Genomic DNA, 21974 nt, shown 5'->3' on the forward strand with positions numbered 1-21974 from the left:
CAGACTTTAGTTCAAATTCTCTTTCCAACATGTGTTGCTTGTGTGACCAGGGGAAGCTTACTTGTCTTCTCTGAGTTTTAATTTCTCCTCTTTATTTTAAAGATTTATTTATTTATTTTATACAAGAACTGGGGTACAGGTCAGAAGCGCGGGAGGGTGAGAGAATTCATCAGAGCCAGAGCGGGGAGCAGAACAGGGAGACAGAGCAAAGACACTGCTGCGGGGAGCAACAGGCGAGGCAGGAGAGGTCTGCTGCGCCATGTGGGGTTCTCCCTGGCTGGCAGGGAATCAAACTGGTGCTGCAAAGGATGTGGACAACTTCGCGGCACGACACTCAACCACTGTGCCACCAGGGAGGCTCAATTTCTCTTCTTTAAAATAAGGATTAAAACATGTTTTGGCTCTTGTGAGGCTAGGCATAATTCATATAAGCTCTTAATATATTTTCATTTTTTGAAGATTCTGATCCTTGTACTAGTCCCTAAAATAGGTCTATATAGTATAAATCACAAAATATGAAGAAAACTGATGTCTAATAGAATTTTGGTGCTTCTTAGTTTTATGATGCACAGTTTTTAATAGCAAGTATCTTCCCAGGGTTGGCAGAAGAAGGTGGTTTGTCACAGGATTCTGTCAGGGTTTTGCTGTCCTGTGCATGAATCCAGTAGCCTAATTTGGAATTTCTTAGTTCCTTTCAATTTTGCTTTAGAATAGTTGTCTATATGTCACATGTAGCAAATGGCTATTTTTTGTGCAGTATTTTTGATGAGACTTGTAAAAATTCTTTATCTTCTGTTTTACTCAGATTATGAGAAAGTGTTAGAACTGGAACCAAATAACTTTGAAGCAACAAATGAATTGAGGAAAATTAATCAGGTAAACTGTAGTTATTTAAAGTAAATGTATTATTTATTACCATTATTTGGTGAAATAAGTTTTCTGCATAGAATTTGTTCTGTCGATTACTTAATGTAGACATTTTTCTAGCTTTAATTCTTTGTACCACAGAGTTTTACTAAATTGTAAGCTAGAGGTAATATAATAGTATTTAAGGATCCTTAATCATGTTGAAAAGTTGTCCGAGATTTTTAGAACTGCTGATACTTTTTAGAACTGCTGATACCTTTCCTTAGAAGGCAGAATTATTTTTTATTTAGCCTCTAATTGTTCTCATTTTGAACCTGGTGCTTTGTTTTTGTACTAAACTTTTGCATGTTTCTTTGATTTGTGATTTTTAAGTTGCTCCATCTTTTTAGCTTATATCTTCATAGCTTATGACAAAAACAATACTAACATTTTAACAGCAAGAAAATTGTGTGAACTTTGCTATTAAATGGTACTGACCAATTAATTACATATTAATTTCACTCTGCTGTTGAGTCAGAGTTATAATTATTTGCCATCTGTTGAAACTTTGAGAAAAAAGTGACAATGATTGGGGGAAATCTGCTTCTAAAATTGTCATGATTTATTGCATATAAAAATTGTTGGTAAATATATATCAACTTGATTATAATTGTGAACTATATTATATATTTTGTTAGGTAAAATAATAAGTAAATATTAAATTTTAGAAGTTTAGTGTCTTATCTTTGAAAATCATTCTTAGAATGCATTGTCCTGGCTCATAGAAATTCACAAAATTTGTTGCAAAAAATAAATGAGTATCTACCTCTATTGACTATTAAATACTTTAATTGGAATAAGGTACACATTAACTTTATATTTTTTGCTTTATATTTTAATTAGGAAGCCTGAGTAAGTCATAAATATTTGTTACTTAAAATGTGGCAGAAATTCTCATGGATTTGAATAATATTTTAATATCAAATATATATGTATCTTGCATTACTTGTTTTATTTTAGATGATACTATGTCTCCTAGGTTTTAAATTCCCAAGAAAACTCATATCCAAAGGAGGTTGATACTGTGATTAAGTCATCGCACGAAGAGGGAAAACAAACTGAAGAGCAACAGAATAAACAGCGGGCTATCTCAGAAAAGGATCTGGTAATCCAGAGAGGGATTCCAACATAAAATACACACACACACACACACACACACACATATTTATGTATGTGTATGTTTTGTTGAGAGGTTGTTTTAAGTTTCTTGTATATTATTTAAGTCTTCTCTAATAACTATATTAAAATTCTCTATAGTAAGAACTAAAATATTCTAAAACCTCTCGAGCCTACTAATTCAAAATTTGAGTAATTGATGATAGTACATACTTAAAAAACATACTTAAGGAAACAAATTACTTTTTTTTTTTAAAGATTTATTTATTTATGCATGCAAGAACTTGGGTGTAGGCCAGAGGTGTGGCTGGTGAAAGCATTCATCAGAGACAGAGTGGGGAGCAGAACAGGCCTATCTACTGAATTATACTGCTGAGGGGAGCAGCGGGTGAGAAAGGAGAAGTTTGCTGCACCATATGGGTTAGCTCCCTGTCTGGAGATCGACTCAGGCTGCAGTGGTTGCCAATAGGTTGTTAATTCTGCGATTTAACCCCTGCCACCAGGGAGGCCCAGGAACAAATTTACTTTTGAGTATTTTAATCACATGGTTTAAATTTAACATGCAAATAAATTACAGTTCATTCTTTTTTTTTTTTTTTTTTGAGATTTATTTATTTATGCATACAAGAGCTGGGGCACAGGCCAGAGATTGTGGGGAGGGGGATGTGAGGATCCACCAGAGACAGAGTGGGGAAAAGAACAGGCAGATTGACTGAAAGACACTGCTGAGGGGAGCAGCGGGCAAGACAGGAGAGGTCTGCTATGCCATGTGGGTTTCTCCCTGGCCGGCCAGGGATTGAACTCGTTCTGTAGAGGCTGCAGATTGCTTCATAGTGTGGTGCCCAACCGCTTGCGCCACCAGGGAAGCCCGAGTTCATTCTTAATTACAATATTTTTTCATTAATACACAAGGACTATTTCTGATCAAAAATTTTATTTTATTTTTTTTAAGATTTATTTATGTATAGAAGAACTGGGGTTCAGGCCAGAGGTGCGGGAGGTGAGAGGATTCACCAGAGACAGAGCAGGGAACAGGATAGGCAGACTGACTGAAATACACTGCTGAGGGGAGCAGTGGGTGGGACAGGAGAGGTCTGCTGCACCATGTGGTCCCTGGCTGGCTGGGGGATTGAACTCGTACCGCAGAGGCTGCAGACAGCTTCACAGTGCTGCACTCAACCCCTTGCACCACCAGGTAGGCCCCTCAAAATACCTTTAGAAATCCTGAGTTTATCATGCAATTTGTAGCAACATGGATGGAGCTGGAAGGGATCATGTTCAGCAAAATAAGCCAGAAAGAAAAAGAAAAATACCAGATGGTCTCACTTATAGCAGGAATTTAGAAAACCTAAATAAGGGACCAAGAAAAAGACTAATTATAACAAAGTAAAAATCAAAATCAACAAGCAACTATAAACCAGAGACCCACTATGGGGGTGGGGGGAGGAGTAGCATCAAAACATGGGGGGTGGGAATTGTATGAGGACTATAACCAAGATGAAAATGCATACATTATGCAAAAATGAAAAATGATGTAAAGAATATATAAAATTAAAAAAATTGGAAAAAAAATTACCACATGGAAACAATAACTGGGTAGAAAACATGTCATAACTGTAACTAAAAATTGTCACCCAAGCAGTTGTGCAGATTTTGGGTTTATGGAGGCAAGACTTGAAGGCACAGATAAGTAATGAGAGAAACGGAGGTCCCCCTCATACAGTCATGTGACATACTGCAAATTTTCAACAGAGGATAATGGACTAAGTATAGTAAAATGCAACAGAGTGATGATGACAATGGTGATAAATCAGGAAATGGAAAAAAATACATGAGAAGCAGCTACATTTTAATCTTTAGGAAATAATTTTAAATGAAGCAGAAATGTCAAAGAAAAATATAATGCTATCAAAGATTTTAAGCTGTAACAAATTCAGAATATTGTATTTGTATGTGAAGGAAAAGTTTCAGATGTTCTGTAACAATGTAGATGTAAAGTATAAAGACTTAAATCATGTTCCAGAGAGGTTGATAAATATGGAAGATAAATGATAGATGTAAAAGGCATATCTTTATGTAGTTGAGGAGAACATTCAAGCAGTAGAGCACTGTGGGCAAGAGTACTCAAAAATCTGGGCCTCCCTGGTGGCCTAGGGGTTAATTCTCAGCATTGTCACTGTAATAGCCTGCTTTTGATCCCCGGCCAGGGAGCTGACCCACATGGCGCAAGATTACTGTTACTGTCTGTCTCACCCACTGCTCCCCTTAGCAGTGTATTTCAGTACACTGCTCCCTACTCTGTCTCTGGTGAATCCTCTCACCCACCACACCTCTGGCCTATACCCCAGTTCTTGTATGCATAAATAAATAAAAGTAAGTCTTTAAAAAAAAGTGCTCAAAAATGTAAGCTCACATCTGGTCTCTATTTCAGCCACCCTTATAACACACAAGGCAGCAACATTGAGCAACATATTTATTTTCTCTACAACTCCTGTCACCATTTTAGACATATGCACAATAGTACTATTTCTTAGAGAATTTTTGTGAACACTAAATATGATAGTACCTATAAGGTAATTAAAACATACTCTTTGGTGGTTCACATTCCACTCAGTTTTACACTTATTATAAAGATAATATTTAAAATTCAAAGAATAATTTTATTATCTGAAGTTCTGAATCTGAAAATTAAAGAAATTGTTTTAAATGACAGAATTAATGAAATGTGACCAATAACTGGATCAATTCAGTTTTTTAAACATCAAGAAACAAAGTGAATTTAAATTATCTCACACTAATGGACAATAAAACCTACCATTCCTATGAAGCACTATCATTTCTCTATCTTGCAAAAGGTGTTTGGTCTTAGTGTTTGTTTAAAGTAACTTTCGTAAGTTTTTATTGGTATTTCAGGAGAAATTACAAAATTCATATCACAGGAAACTGAAAGGGTAACATCCCGCATTCTAGGGCCTTTGACACCCTACCTTTTGTTTTGTTGCTGTTGCTTATATTGTTCCCAAATCCTAGCAAAATGAGAAGTGGTAAGTAAGGCAGATAGGCGATATCTGACCACATATACGTGGACAGACACACCCATTCACGCGTACAAACATAAGTCAGAAAACACAGGTACTATGTTGGAGGGACAGATGTCCACTTCTCAAGTTGTACAATTCCTGGGTTTTTAAACCTGAAGGGAATAGACAGGAATTCATCCTCTTGCATCAGAAAGTCCAACTGGCACTTTGTTTTTGGGGCGGGGGGGTGGGGTGAGGGGCGGTTGGAGAAAGCATATTTCTTATATTATTTACATAAGATTTTAGTTTAAAATTTTTTATGAAATCTTGCAAAAGGTGTTTGGTCTTAGTGTTTGTTTAAAGTAACTTTCGTAAGTTTTTATTGGTATTTCAGGAGAAATTACAAAAGAATTACTCATGGAGTACTCAATGTTGATTTACTTTATTGTTAATTTGTCTAATATTCATATTGTGGTAATTTGGTGAAATAAAATATTAAAAGTAAAAAAAAGAAAAATCCTGAGTTTAGGTATAATTAACCCACAGATTACTAATAGATACTTATGAAATGATTATTGATTGTGATGAATCTGAATTTAAAGAAATACTGTACACATTCCAATATAATTTAGCTTATCTTTTGTTTATTCTAATATCCTAAGCCTGTTAGTGTTACCAAAGATTTAGCGGGCTCAACAGTTTTGGTATTTTCAGAAAAATCATTAAAGCTATGAAATTCTTTCATTTATTTTCTAATGTAATTGAAGACTTAAGATAAACTTAAGTCTACTAGACTTAATTAAAATGTGTTTTTAGATTTAAGCTTTGTGTGATATTTAATTAGTAGGATAAAGGTTAATGCTGCAAATTAATATAGTAGTATATGATTTTTTTTTTCTTTTTAGTACCAAAAAGAGAATAACACCACTAAATAAACAACCCAAATGAACATATTTTAAAACATGTATCATGGATTAGTTTTTTAACAAGTAAAATATACTTTAATTACATAGATTAGCATCCTTTTAGTTTTCTGAAGATTTGAATTCAACTGATTATTGCATACTTTTTGATCTTCATCCTTTTCTCCAAAATGATAGGGGAATGGATTTTTCAAAGAGGGGAAATATGAAAGAGCAATTGAATGCTATACTCGAGGGATAGCAGCAGATGGCACTAATGCTCTTCTTCCAGCCAACAGAGCAATGGCCTATCTGAAGATTCAGAAGTAAGTATGGGCTAGCCTTGATGATTTTTCAGGATGAAAATGGAGTTTATCTGAAATTAGTATATTAACTAAATAGCAAATTTAATTTCCTCTTGAGCATTAACGTTTAATGAGAAAGAAGAGTGTGCTGTGTCATAGAACCAGGCACATTGTACATATTCAGTGAAGGTTAACTCCTACTGTTATAGGGCAGCCCCGATACAAAACGGGTTGCCTGACTGTGGGTCCTCACCCGCTTGCTCAAAAGGACTTATCAATACTCTACTGCAGGCACACACGAAAGGTTAATAAAAGTTTTATTTACAAGGGAAGGGCAAATGAGGAAATGTACAGGGAGAAAAGTGGGAGACAAAGTTTTAAATGCGTCCTACCTGATCCGCTGATCTGGAATCCCAAAGGGCACTCTGAGAGCTGGCCGCAAGCCAGGAGCCGTGAAGCCAGGAGGAGAGCGAGAGAACGAGTCCCCCAAGGCCCACGTGTCTGGTTTTTATATCAAACCTGGCTGCTTAACTCCACCCTCAGGTCCCAGCCACCTTCCCTTTGGTGGTAACGGGATTTGTCTTTCCCAATGTCTTGATGGCTTTGGTCTGGAGTGGGGGTGGAGTCGACAAAGCCTGCATGGAATTAGCTCAGGACATCCTTTCCCCCTAACACCACTAATATTTTCCTGCTGTTAGTAGTTCACTATTAACACTGCTTTATGAATATTATTCTGAATTGATAATTAAAAAATTATTTTTAACTTCAGAACCCTTTGGACAAAGCTTACCTGGAAGTATTTTATATTTCAATGACAATTTTGTATTTTATATTTTATATATTTTATTACATATTATATATTTTATTTATATATTTTACATTTTATATTTTATAGGTATTTTATATTTCAATGACAGCAACTCCCTTTTGCTATACATACATGTATGTATTGCTGTCCTTGACATTTCTGATTAATTATACATGCAATGAAAACTTGGTCCTGTGACGTTAACCAGCTGTTTCTGGATGTCCATGGGGCCTCCATATTGGACAGCAGAAGATATTAGCTGGTGGCAGAAATTGTGTTTTATGTTTCTTTGCATGACCTGTAATAATTAATACACATAGTGACAGAATGAAAAACAGTGAAGTGAATGAGTTCTGCACTGTTACAGGGATTCTGAACTCTTGCCGCCGAGGAGCCCTTTGGCCGCGTGGTGACCCCTCAGAGTAATGCTTCTGATGTGCAATTACACATATATAGTCACAATGGAAGCCAATTACATTGAAATACAGGTTTTTAAAATACTAAGATTTTGAGAGTATGTATAAGCATATTTCAAAATGAGAAGTTAGATTTAAAATACGGGCTAGTGAAAGTTAAAAAAACTTACATCCATATTAATGTGAAAGTTTGAATAAGGACACTACAGTTTGGCATGATCTCTAACACATCTCCTTTGAACTAACTGATCAATGATAAGTGTGGCTAGGAAACCCCTAGGGCAACATTGATGATCAGGTTACAAATGTGATAATGTGATTTCACTCCTTGCCATTGGAGTCACTTCTAGGGCAGAGCTGTGCTGCCGTTGGCCAGCTCTGTCACAGTGATGTCTGCAGACAGGGACACTGTAACACGGAGAGACAGCAGGCTAAGTTACTGCTGTCATGTTGAAATAGCAAGCATAAATAATACTTTGATATGTCTGTAACCTTGTAATAAGATACAAAAATACCTGAATTCTATTAGTGATAAAATCATGGTCACTAGTTTTACTTACTGTGTTTACATTTATAATTGAAAGAACATCTAAAGTTCATTTAAAAGTTAGGGAAAATAATAGTGTAATATTTTTCCTGTTCAGATTTTTAGATCTCTTAAAGGACTTCAGGTTATGAATCTGTCATAGAAATAAATTTTGATTGTGTATTTAACCTCATTAGAACTCATGGACGCAACTAGGGATATATTATTTTGATTATTCAGAGTAAAGATCATTGTGTGACTTGCTAGCTTATGAAAATCTTGATTTTTGCTATTCAAGAATATTACACTGATTTAAAAATGTTAAGGTCTGCATTCTTAGGTTTGATTAATGCCAAGAATAATGCATTCTATTGATAATAGGTAAAAGGTTATATCTGTTAGTTTTATTGCTTTAGTTGGTAATCACATTCATGTATGACAAATAAGCAGAGCATATTAAATTAAAAGTACTATGTGAGGAAGTCCACCAATGTGGTAGCAGAGTGAAGACACTTAGCACACTTGACTTCTCCATGTACTCACAATTAAGATTGCAGCAGGACAGACCTATAAACCCCTGAAGAAAAAACAGGTGACCACAGCACACATTAGCTGCTATGACCTAGTAGAAATGGCTAGGGAAACTTTAAGTGAGCTTATTTATAGTGATACTGGGACAGTTTAACCCATGAAAGGGACTGTTGGCTGCTGGGTGGAAACCTTACAGGGGGTCACCCCAATGTTAGGGACTCTTGAGACTTAGCACTACACTGGATAAGAGGGTGCCTAGAGTTGGTGCCCAGGACAGGAGAACTATAAGGGCAGGGGTACAGAGGAGAGATTGCTGACTTGAACCTGACGCGCTCATTATAAAATAGCTGGAGCCCGAGCTCGCCAAGGAGAAACTGGTGGATCATTTGTGTCTCCTCATAGAAGAGGCTTCTCCTTAAAGCCAAGTCTGCAATATTCAGAACAGCAAGTCTGTTGCTGCCACTTCACTCAGTATTAAAACCAAGATAGCAAATGAACACTTGCATAAACTAATTTAGGCACCTGTTAACAATGAGTACAAATAACCCAGAATAAGACTTTGTGCTGGGAGATAAATAAGAATAACTCATGGCCTGTAACCCTGTGTCAGCTCTAGTTCATGCCCAGTGCTGCACCAAGTGCTCAGAAATAGTCTAGAGGTGGAAGCTGACACAAGACTATGTGAGACTCTTATACCGAGGGCCTGACCTAGAGAAGGGGATCACCATGGATACCTACCACGCGGCTCTGATACCTACAGTACAGTAGAAAGCTTGAATTCTTTATGCTCACTGGAGGTGACCCTTTACTGCCCTGGCACATTTTATCTAATATTTCCTACTGGTACCAGTTTTCTAATTGATCAGGTTTTGCAAAGGCAATAGTCTGAAAATTATCCCAATTGCAGTTCATAAAATCTAAAAATGAAGAGACAGAACTTACCACAAATGCTAGAGGAGAAATACCCTCGAGGGACTCTCAATCCAATAGAACTAAGGAACATGACAGAAGAGGAGTTCAAGGTAAAAGTTACACGGACACGTAAGGAGCTCATTATGGAACTTAGGGACAAAAAGCAGGAACAGAATAAAGACTCAAAATATGAGGCAATTATCATTAGAAGTAATGGAACTAAGAAATACAGTAGCTAAATTAAAAAATATAGTTGAGAACCTTAACAACACAAGCAGTGGAGAGAATTAACTTAAAGAAAAATCTAAGTCTTTTTGCTCACATAGATTTGGGAGTTGGCAATTGAAATTATTTCCATGCATGCCTTTTACATAAGAAACTTTTTATATGAGGTTTCCTATAAGCTCCTTTTTTCCAGTTGGTAATGTTATTATATTTCATAGATATGAAGAGGCTGAACAAGACTGCACACAAGCTATTTTTTTAGATGGCTCATATTCTAAAGCTTTTGCCAGAAGAGGAACTGCAAGAACATTTTTGGGAAAGTTAATTGAGGCCAAACAAGGTACAACTACATTTATAACAATTATCGCTGATTTTGAGACTCCCAGGTTATAGAAGCAGAGAATTATGTAGCCTCCCCTCATTCAAGGATACAGAACTTGGAGAAGTATATTTTCCTTTTCATTTCAGATCATGAATAGGTTTGCAAATTGAAGGAATGCACATTCCATAGTGGACCTGATTACCTTTTTTTGTTTTTTTTAAAAAAGATTTGTTTACATAAGCACTGGGTACAGTCAGAAGCGCGGGAGGGTGAGAGAATTCACCAGAGCCAGAGCAGGGAACAGAACAGGCAGACTGACGAAATACACTCCCGAGGGAAGCAGCGGTTGCTGCAAGAGAGGTCTGTGCACCATGTGTGACCCTCCCTGGTGGCTGGGGATCGAACCGGCACTGCAGAGGCTGTGGGCAGCTTCGCAGCCCAGCGCTCAACCGCCGCGCCACCAGGGGAGGCCCCCTGATTACCTTTTAATAGCATGCAGGACTATCTGGCAAAATTAATGACAAGTTTGAATTCTTGGTGAGAAGGAAAAAGCAAGAAAAAGGCAAGACTTAAAAAGAAAGGAAGGGATCAGCAGGGCATAGAGGGTAATGTGAAATTAAAAAACCAGCTTAGCCTACTGTTTGTATATTGTTTCACTAGTTTCTGCTCTTCAGTTTCTTCCTTCAGTTGTCTTTAGTTTTAATTTGTTTTTCTAATTTCTTGACATAAATACTTAGATAATTGATTCTCAGCCTTTCTTCTGCCATTGAATCTAGCAGTTTCTCTCTAAGCCTGACTTCACCTGTAGACCATGCATTCTTTTTTTCTTTTAAAGATTTATTTATTTATTTATATAAGCACTGGATACAGTCAGAAGTGCGGGAGGGTGAGAGAATTCACCAGAGACAGAGTGGGAACAGAACAGGCAGACTGACGAAATACACTGCTGAGGGGAGCAGCAGGTGCTGCAGGAGAGCTCTGTCCCGCCATGTGGAACCCTCCCCAGGGGCCAGGGATTGAACCAGTGCTGCAGAGGCTGTGGGCAGCTTCGCAGCCCAGCGCTCAACTGCTGCGCCACCAGGGGAGGCCCCATGCATTCTTTTTTGTCGTAAAACACATCATAATGGTAATTGTATGTGTTAACATAATGGTATGTATTACCATATTGATAATAAAATTTACATTTTAAACCATTTTTGAGCCTATGGTGGCATTAAGTATATTCACATTGTTGTGTAGCCATCACCGTTCCATTCACAGAACTTTTTCATCAAAAAGTACCCCTTAAACAAAACTATCCCTTAAGCAAAAATTGTTCTCTCTTCCTCCCCCGCAGCCCCTAGTAACCACCATTCTGTTTTCTGTCTCTATAAATATGACTATTCTAGGTACGCTATGTAAGTATAATTATACACTATTTGTCGCTTTGTGTCTGACTTATTTTACTTAGCTTAGTCTTCAGGGTTCATCCATGTTATAGCATATATCAGAACTTGATTCATTTTTCAGGCTGAATAATATTTCATTATATAGTAATCTCTTAGATACTGCCTTATATTTGTTGAGTTATCCTGTTATTTGTTAATAGTGTAAACTTTTGGTAAGTTAAATGACCTCACAGCTTCATGTGTATCATAGAATAAGAAATCCCAGGTAGTCACTGACCCAGCTCACAGTCCAGGAACTTAGGATTCTGTAGTTCTTTCCATCATCTTCAGATATGTTTCTCCTTATCCTATAAGCTGCAAACTAAAATAGGTCATCCCTCCATCTTTTCACTTACTGTGCCTGACATACTACTGATCAGGAGCAGATGAATTTTGTATGGGGATAAACTACTGGAGATGAAGAGAAGTTGCTGATCCATAACAATGCTACAGTCCTGTGCATGAGGCACTGTGCTGTTTGGTATATTGTGGAAAGTACTTGTTGGTCTCCAACTCTGTTCTCCAGGAAGGGCATTTATTAACAGGTGTTTTTATACCTCCTTTCTTTCCCATCTGAAAGGGTTTTTCTTCTCTATATTTTCCTTAGCCATATATGAAATGATTATTGGGAATATAGTGAGGTATACATGGAAATTCATATAAAGCAGCTAGAGTAGCACTCAGTGAATGTTAGTTCTTATTGCTCAGCTATTTCCCAGCATCTTAAATAAAACTTCTTAAACTAGTCACACTTCGCTTAATGATATTTCAGTCAAAGATGGACTGCATGTATGATGGTGGTTCCGATAGGCTATATCATGAAACCTAGATGTGTAGCAGGCTGTACCACTGTGCACATATGTGCACAGTGACGAAATTGTCCCATGATGCATTTCTCAGAATGTATTTTTGTTAAGTGACACATGACTGTAAATACGGAGTTCATATCTTGAGCTCTATAAATATATTTCACTAATTAATAACATTTCTTAAATATACTTTAGATTTTGAAACTGTTTTACTTCTGGAACCTGGAAATAAGCAAGCAGTAACTGAACTTTCCAAAATTAAAAAGGTAAGGTCATCTTTTCACCAAAATATGACCATATTTTATGAAGCAAACACAATTGTTTTATAACTAACTTGAGAATATTTTGATAGTCATGATTATATATTTTCTAGGAGTTAATTGAGAAAGGACATTGGGATGATGTCTTTCTTGATTCCACACAAAGGCATAATGTGGTAAAACCCATTGATAATCCACCTAATCCTCGATCAACTGTAAGTAAAGCACTTTTCTTTCATTCCCCCCCTTCCCGTTTAAATATGAATTCTGTATTAATAAGAGTTAGAAACAAATGTTAAATTAACAGACTCATAAAGAAATGTTGAAAGCTCCTCCCAGAGCCTTTTTTAGAATTTTTAAATGTTCTTGAGAGTGTTGAAATAATAAAATTGGGGAAAATTGAGCTATTTATAGCTCCTGGGTAATTCTTTTAAGTGATTTTTAAATCAGGACTATAGATTTAGATACTTCTACATATTTTCTGATATTAAAGGAATTTGAAGCAGTTTTATGTTTCATAATAATTTGATTACTGTTTTTATTTGAGATTGGGATTATTATAGATTTGCCTCTTGTATGGGTTTAGATCTGAAATGAGCACTTAAGGCAAAAATCTAGTATAGGCAGAATCATCTTAACAAATAAACCTGCATTGTTTATGGTATACCTTACTCTTGTTCATTAAGTCCAGTAAGGCCAGTTTTTTCCTGCAGTATTGGAATAAAAAGAGTATCTGGCATGAATTCAGCATTTTGCTTTTGCTGAACCTTTAAAATTATATTCATTTAAGACATACATATTGCTGTGACTCTGGTAATTTACAAGTATTGTATTTGTATAGTATTACATGTGTATAAATTGTGAAATATAAAATATGTACAGAAAAATACACAAGTTGAGATTTTAGAATAATTATAAAGCTGACATCCATGAAATCACCAAGCAGGTTAAAAAATTGAAAGGTATCAGCTCCCCCAATCTCCCTTCATGCTCATCACAGATCATGATCCTCCCCTGCCTCCTAATAGTAACCTTTGTGCATTAATGATGTCTTGAGAAAACAACTTTATAAGGCAGTCAGAGAAGATATTTTTATCCTCCTTTTACAGATGGAGATGATAAAAAGAGTCTTGAACAAATTGATTTTCATTTTCGGTAGCCTTTTAGCATCTCTCAATGCCCACACATTTGATAAAGACCATCTGTTAGGAAATTTGTAAATTGGGATTGTTTATATAGCTGTTGTCAATCAAAGGATTTGGTTTTATATGGGACTTTAATTACATTGTTTTGATTTAGTAATTATTGCCTGTCATTAGTCTCTCTCTTTTTTTTTTTTTTTTTAACACAAACACAGGTCTATTCTTGTTCAGCTCTTGATAGAAAACTGTTGCTGATATTTCTTAGCAAAGCAAAGACCTTAGCTGAACATGATTATCCTTTAAAATAGAAGTGCTAACAGGAATCTGTTAACACGTTTACTGACAGCTTTTTATTTTATGTGCATTCATCCAGTAACACTCACTGGTTACCAGTAGGTCTTGTCTTAGCTGTGTTAATAGGACTGGTTTTAAAAAACACTTGAGTTTAGCATTTATTTCAGACTTTTAAAATTTACAGTTTCTTGAGTATTTACCTTTACGGTGGGAATGCACACTTAGAGTACCTTGAAGAAAGTTTTATTAAAAAAAAAAGTACTATATGTAAACTTAAGAAATTGAAAAGGTTCAACTTCTGTAATGATTAAAATAATCAGTGAATGTTATTAAGTTAAAAATCACTATGGTTAAGTCTTACCAACTTTGTGAATATTACTTGGCAGATCTTTAATCATGGACTGTTTTTATTTGGGTCTGCTATATATTTAGACAATGAATTTAGGTTTTAATATTAGTCTGTTTCTTATAAAATATTGGTTATTCCCTGCTTTTGTTGTATTTAATCTTCAGTTAGCCCACAGTACTGCTTTTGATTTGGTCTTTTTTTTTCGTGGCATGTTGCTTTTAGGATAAAGAAAGTCCAATCTCCTTGATAAAGGGTCCAAGTCACTTTTAAAACTGTCTTTAAATAGCCCCTTCAGACTTTGTCTCTATCACTCCTCTACTTGCACTAGCCCCACTGACCTCACCTGTCCTCTGCCCATGTGGAACCCTTCCTTATTGCCATTCCTCTCTGCTGCTTCTGTGAAAGCTGCCCTGGTGTTGAGTTTGTCTTCCTTTGTATTCTCTTAGCATTTTGTGCTTTCTCCCTTTTCAGTATGTATCCAGTTGCCCTGTCTTTATTTATATATATTTGTATATTTTATACTATATATATTTACATGTCTCCCCCCACTCTTTTAGATCTACCTGTGGTAAGTGCTGTGCATCTTTTTTTAAATATTCTCAAGAGTCTGACTCCTTAGTCTGTCTAGCCATCAAATTGAATATACTTAAAACTGGGATATTGGCTGTTGATTTAAAGAATTGATTTTAATTGTTTTAGAAACCACTCAAGAAAGTTGTTATTGAAGAAACTGGTAATTTGATACAGACTATTGATGTGCCAGATAGTACTACTGCTGCTACTCCAGAAAGTAAATCTATTAATCTAGCAAATGTAATAGCAACCACAGGCACTCCAAGTAAGAAGAATTCAAGTCAAGATGACCTTTTGCCCACAAGTGATATTCCAAAAGCAAAAGTTTTGAAAATAGAAGAAATCAGTGATACTTTAGCCCCACAGTGAGTAGACTCTTATTTGATAATCATCTAGAATGGTACTAATTTCACTAAAAAATTGATATTACTGATAAAATTTCCAATTTGTACTTATCATAACTTTTTGAATTGCCCAACTTTACATGCTAGTGGTTTTTTTTTTTTTTGTTTTTGTTTTTTTTTTGTTTTCCTTACCCTGAGAGGTTTTGCTTAGAGGATGATCACTACTCCTTTACCGTAGTTTTGTCGCGGGCAATTTAGAGATGTTAAAAGGAGTCTTGAACAAATTGATTTTCATTTTCAGAACTTCAGTATGTATGTTTCACTTTTATTTCAGTAATTTTTTTGACTTCTTAAAAGGAAGCTTTATAAAAAATGTAGAATTCAGGCTTTATCATTATTTCAACCATTAATATTTAAGATTATTTATGGATTCTTTAAATTTTGTTTGGAATTTAAAAAATATGTCATGTTTCCTTAATAATGAGAATAGAAAATGTATATTAAGTTTTTGAGGTATTAAATCTTCATATAGTCTTGCATGAAACTATTCATATATTCTTGTATCTATTAACATTTTTTTAACTTTAAATTTTAGTAGTTCTATTTACAGAGACAGTATGGTTTGTGAGTAAGATCTTAAACTGGTAGATTTTTTTTTTCTTTTTTTTAAAGGAGGAAACATTTCTTCCCTTTTGTAATATCTTTCTTGAAATTCTGATCCAGAAATGGTATGCTTAAATAGTGGCCAGTCTGATAAGCCAATAGATAACAGTCATTACATAGGCAGCATGTGATGAATATCTATCTTGTCAAAAACGTACATGTATTTTCAGCTGAAAGAATTTAATGTGTTGTGGTTGTTTTCTGATTGTTTGATGCCTCTGTAATATTTCAGATATCAGGCCAGTTTGAAACAGGATGTATGTCAGTCTTTGAGTGAGAAGATTTCTGTAGTGGTAGATAAAACACCTGCTCATTTTACCACAGCTGTTCTTCCTCCAGTTCCTGCAAACTCATTCCAGCTTGAATCTGATTTCAGACAACTGAAAAATTCTCCAGATATGTTGTATCAGTATTTGAAGGTATGAAGGGAAGCACTAGTAGTTCTACTGTAGATAAAAGGCAGAGAACTTCTTTTGTTATTTTATAATGTGTTAATTTGCAATTTGTATATAATATGATTGTAGAAAATGCTTGTATCCCTTGAATGATGTATCTATCACCTAGACAAGACTGTTTAAGTACTTGCAACCAGGGAATATTTGGAAACTGATTCTGTGTTATATTCTCATCTAAAATAACTAAATTCTAATTTCATGTATTATAAACTTAATTCATCCTTCAAAAATGGGGACAGAAGCCACAATACATCGAGTGTGCCTTCTATGTACCAAGCAGTGATCGCAATATTTAGATTCCCATTCTCTTGAAAATTAGCTTTTATTTGCTCCAAGGAAAAGAATCCAGTGATATGAAATTTATCACATAATTGATTGGCATTGTCTTTTCTAGGTATAATTATAGTAATCCTTAAATTTTGCAGTATACAATTAATTCCAAATATACTATAATTCTATTTTTTAAACTCTGGATATTTTTATTGTTCTTTGAGAGCTTTCTCAAGTTTCCTGTCTCAGGGTGGTATATATCTATTTGTTCATGAGATTTTTCTGACTTAAACAGAGAGATTATCTTATAGTTCTTTCATTCATCTGTCATAATTGTATTTCATTGTGTCTCCATTATTATTTAATTACTAATGTATAGTAGTTATTCTTTGCTATATTCACCTGAGTACTTATATAATTTGCAATATGATTGCCATAATTTAATTTTCTAACTTTATATTTTTCCCAAGCAAATTGAACCATCCTTGTATCCTAAGTTGTTCCAGAAAAATCTAGACCCACATCTATTCAACCAAATCATTAAAATTCTGCATGACTTTTACATTGAGTAAGTTGAGTTTGTTTTTATACTTTCATATTGTGTTGCTGTTCTGTTTCTTGTCATTTGGGAAATTTAGTCCCTCTAATAGGTTACTGTCTTGTATATAGTATAATTATTGCAAAAGTTGTAAAGACATGGCAAATGCAAGCAATAAGAAGAGAAATGATTAAGTAGGAGGAATAATGGCTTTTCAGTTTTTTTTTTTTAAATAAAGTGACAAATGTTATAGTAAAATAATGTCTGTGCTACGCCTCACATTTAAGATTATTACAATTTCTTCAGTTGACTTGATATCTGTCTCTTCATTTGGGCATTTAGAATGTAGATAATATCTAGGGAAAAATGATAAATGATGACCTTATATATACCTAAGAATATTGTGGGGAGTCCTTGGTGGTGCATGGGATTAAGCACCGCACTATGAAGCAGTCCGCAGCCTCTGCAGCACGAGTTCAGTTTCCTGTTGGCCAGGGAGCAACCCACATGGCGAAGCAGACCTCGCCTGTCTTACCCGCTGCTCCCCTCAGCAGTGTATTTCAGTCAGTCTGCCTGTTCTGTTCCCCACTCTGTCTCTGGTGAATCCTCTCACCCCCCCGCATCTCTGGCCTGTACCCCAGCTCTTGTACACATAAATAAATAAATCTTTAAAAAAAAAATACTGTGGGCCTCCCTGGTGGTGCAGCGGATTGAGCACAGCGCTGTGAAGCTGTCCGCGGCCTCTGTAGCAGGGGTTCAATTCCCGGCCGCCCTAGGAGATTCCCACATGGCAAGGCAGACCTATCCTGTCTTGTCTGCTGCTCCCCTCAGCAAGTGCTTTCAGTCTGTCTGCCTGTTCTGCTCCCCACTCTGTCTCTGGTAAATCCTCTCGCCCTCCTGCGCCTCTGGCCTGTACCTTAGCTATGGTATAAATAAAAAATAAATCTTTTTTAAAAAAAAAAAAACCTGTGTTACTGAGCAGAAAATGAACTATGAGCTACTTTTAATTAATAATTTGTTTTATACTGGAATTATTTTAGGAAAGAAAAACCATCACTCATCTTTGAAATCTTGCAAAGACTTTCTGAAATAAAAAGGTTCGATATGGCTGTGATGTTTATGTCTGAATCTGAGAAAAAAAGTAAGTTCTGTGAAATAATTTTTTCCATATCTGTTTATTCTTATTCCTTTATATATTGAACAAATGATAGCAAACATTCATTGAATATTTCCTGTATACTAAGCACATATACAGTTAAATTTAATCATAATTAAGTTAATTAAATTGTATTATAATTTAAGTAAAATAAATTTTTAGTTCTGGCAACAGTCTTATGAGGTATTGGTATGATTATCATTCTCTTGACTTGATCACAGAGAGGTAAAGAATTTGACCGAGGTAACTTAGCTGGAAGCCAGATCCAGATTTATAGACTTTATAATCTGGGCTCTTCTACTTGAAAATGCAGTAATAGTGTAATGGTTGAGTTCTTGCCATATGCATGGGAGGTATGACCCATTCTCTGAGAGCTAATTTCCTTGAGTTTGCTTGATTTAAGCTGAACCTCAAAGACATTTAGGACTCAGTTAGGTCAGGGGGGTTTGGAACAGCTTTAGACTGAGAGAATGACATGTGCAGATACTTTGAGGCAGGAAAGAACAAATTGAGTTCAGAAAATTAAAACAAGTGCAGTGTAGCTGGATTGTAGAGTTAGGGCGTAATGAGTGGCAGATGCTGTGCCTGAAGAATTAGATCCTTTATGTCTTCATCTTAGTCTTAAAGGGTCAGTTTTGGGGAAAAAAAATAAAATCAAAGTACAGAAAGTTTAGTTACATGAGAGTTTTGTTTATATTCGGTTTCAGGAAAAATAGAAATTAGCATTCAAGAATATCAGATTTTTCATTTTGGAAGTAGCGCATATTTAATATATTTTGATATACACACATGTATGTATTACATGTATGTATTTGGACTCCTTATTTATTCTTTATGTTTCTAGCAGTGACATTGAATGAGTCTCAGTCACTAAGAAAAATACTTTATATTGTATATTAGGAAAGTGGATTTTTAATGTTAGAGTTTAAGTGGATTTGTAAGATAGCATTTAAACACAAAGATGTTTCTGCTTTATCATTAATCAAAAAAGTCCCTAAATTCCATGAAAAATAGTACTTTTTCTTACTAGTTTTCTGACCTTGTTTTCTACCATTTGTTTCAATCACTGTCCTACCACACTGACTTTGTATTTTTGTAATTTACCAAGCTATAAACTTACTTTAGCCTTAGGAGCTGTGCATATGTCTGTTTCTTCAGACAAGAGTATTTCCCTGATTTCCTCACTTCATTCAATTTTCTTCTAATAGTCACTACCTCAGAGACACCTTTCCTTACCAGACCTCAAAATAACTGCCTGCCTCCTGCCTCATTACCCTCTGTCTTCTTGCCCTTTTTCCTTCTTCATAATATGTAACTAGCTGACATTATTTCATGTTTTTATTTTTTCCTCTCCCTAACAGAATGAAAGCTCCATGAAAGCAGGGACGTGGTTTACCTTGTTCACTAGGCCTCAGGGTGTAGTACATAATAACCTTAGTATGTGTTAGTACATAATAGTGCATAGTATATAATAACCTCTCAGTATGTTAAGTGAATGATTTTCTTGCCATTATAACATTATATGTTTAAGTGTAATCACTGTAATGTGATAAGTTAAAGAACATGAACTGGCTTTGCAGGCTGACCTGCTAACTGCTGTGTTCGTTGGGTCACCACTGTCAGCTAAGTTAAATATGGGAAGCACTTAGAATAGTTCCTGGCATGTAACTAAGCATTCAGTAAACATTAGCTGTTGATATCTTTTGTTACTACCTTTATCATAACAACTGTTGATGTTGGCAAACATGAGCATATGTAACAGTCCTTTTTAAAGTGTTGAGTATGGACCATTCATTGGTAGGAAAGATGATTTTATATGATTCATAGGCAAATTTTTTTTTAATTTTTAGTAATTATTTTTTATTGCATATTATGAAAAAATATATGACTGCCCGCCCATCAGACATGATTATGTAGATGTTATTGCTAATTTTCAGTTTATAATAGTGGTATGAAATTTTTTGTAAAAAATAATTTATACTTGAAAAACAGTCAAGTGAAATATTAAGCAGAAAATGTGTATTTGTTACACAGGGTAAATTAAGGTGGGACAGAATGAGTTTAGTCTGCAAGGTGAATGTCATTGAGGATGTAGGAGAAATTTTGTATTGCTAAAGCAAAATATTTTGTTAAGAAGTACTGGATTGTTGTGTGATTTTCTATTCTTTGGTTGGCTTTTAAAATATTGAATTAGAATTTGTAGATAATCTAATGGTTATTGTTTTAAAATGTAAAAAGATTTTGATGCATATTAGCATATTACTCCCTTTACTTTTTTTATTTACTTTTGAAAAATTGAGTTTAAAATGAAGACTTTTTTTTTTTTTTTCCAGTTGCCTGTGTATTGTTCAATCACATAGACAAATCAGGATTGAAGGATAATTCTGTTGAAGAACTTAGGAAAAGATATGGTGGTTGATTTCTGTTGTTACTAAAACTGTCTTTGATCTATGTCAGTACATTTTTTTCTACTGAAAATGAAAGTGTTTGTGTTTTTAAGAAATGAAATCATAGAGACATTGGACATAAATGAACTAAAGAGAATTGTGATTTAACTAGCAAGAAATGTACTTAAATTAACTGTTTATAAGTTTAATTCTGAAAATAAAAACATAACTTAAGTGTACCTGTAGTGATCAATATTTTATGTCATTTCTTGAAAGTTGCACATTAGTATGTAAGTAGTTATATTTCTATAGAATTAGTTAAGTAACCAGATTGTTTCTTTATAAAACTTGGTATCATTGTGCCATTTTAGTAAGTTAAAATTACTTAGTTGTAGGATACATATTTTCAGCATTTATGTTAAGGAGACATAACTCCCAATAGAACTATCCCAGAGGAGGTTGTTGGCTCTCTGTGGCATGGTTCACCTACTTTCCTGAGCATAAGAAAGGACTTGGCCTTACTCAGAATCCATACCGTCTTGCCTTTTCTATCACTTTGTGTTCTGATATTCTCTATCTTCTGTGGCTCTGCGCCTGACTATAGCAAGTCCATATTTTTCTGCTTAGAGGAATGGTCCTTTGACCCTGCCATTACCCTTTCTTGTTTCTCTAGCTATCTTCAGTGGTTATATGCTAGTAAAGGCAGCAGTTTTCCCCTTAGTTCTTCTCCTTGACCCCTGTAGGTTTGACCTGGTTGAATATCTTGGCTTTGGTGACATTTGCGCTCTAGATTCCTCATATCCTCCTGGTGGCGCTTTCTGTCTTATTTTAATTTTTGTGTGTTCAGTGTCCAGTCCTTGGCCCTCTTCTTTCTTCAGAGTTTTACTACTTAGAGAGATTCCACCACCTTACAAATTTGTAATCTTTTCCCCCCTAGCTACTCACTAGCCATAACAACTTGGTGTATTCTTGCTGACAAGAACCCAAAATTTTAAAAACTCATCACCCTCTTGGTACAGCAGGATCATTCTTCCCTCTTTTTTTTTGTTGTTTTAAAGATTTCTTTATTTGTACAAGCACTGGGGTACAGTCAGAAGTGCAGGAGGATGAGAGAATTCATCAGAGCCAGAGCGGAGAACAGAGCAGGCAGATGAAATACACTGCTGAGGGGAGCAGTGGGCGTGGCAGGAGAGGTCTGTCACCCCATGTGGGACCCTCTCCGGGGGCTTGGGATCGAAGCGGCGCTGCAGAGGCTGCGGGCAGCTTCGCAGCCCAGCGCTCAACCGCTGCGCCACCAGCGCAGAATGGGAGGCCCCAT

The 21974-nt window shown here is 35.5% G+C and overlaps 1 protein-coding gene across 2 annotated transcripts in view; it reads left to right on the forward strand.

Moving 5' to 3' along the window:
- Positions 1 to 20688, forward strand: part of RPAP3 (RNA polymerase II associated protein 3) — a gene marked incomplete at both ends in the record, with an annotated part of 35449 nt that extends 14761 nt beyond the window's left edge. The window contains 11 exons of one of the 2 annotated variants that reach the window (XM_084254767.1): positions 806 to 876; positions 1886 to 2011; positions 6143 to 6270; positions 9886 to 10007; positions 12421 to 12491; positions 12599 to 12700; positions 14970 to 15208; positions 16083 to 16269; positions 17046 to 17143; positions 18154 to 18254; positions 20603 to 20688. In XM_084254767.1, coding sequence (XP_084110893.1) covers positions 806 to 876; positions 1886 to 2011; positions 6143 to 6270; positions 9886 to 10007; positions 12421 to 12491; positions 12599 to 12700; positions 14970 to 15208; positions 16083 to 16269; positions 17046 to 17143; positions 18154 to 18254; positions 20603 to 20688 — 1331 coding nt within the window. The remainder of the gene's footprint in view (positions 1 to 805; positions 877 to 1885; positions 2012 to 6142; positions 6271 to 9885; positions 10008 to 12420; positions 12492 to 12598; positions 12701 to 14969; positions 15209 to 16082; positions 16270 to 17045; positions 17144 to 18153; positions 18255 to 20602) is intronic. The other variant, XM_084254768.1, reaches the window with a different exon arrangement.
- Between the last annotated feature and the right edge of the window lie 1286 nt (positions 20689 to 21974).

Source organism: Talpa europaea (assembly GCF_964194135.1).
Source record: "Talpa europaea genome assembly, chromosome: 15".
NCBI classification, from domain to species: domain Eukaryota; kingdom Metazoa; phylum Chordata; class Mammalia; order Eulipotyphla; family Talpidae; genus Talpa; species Talpa europaea.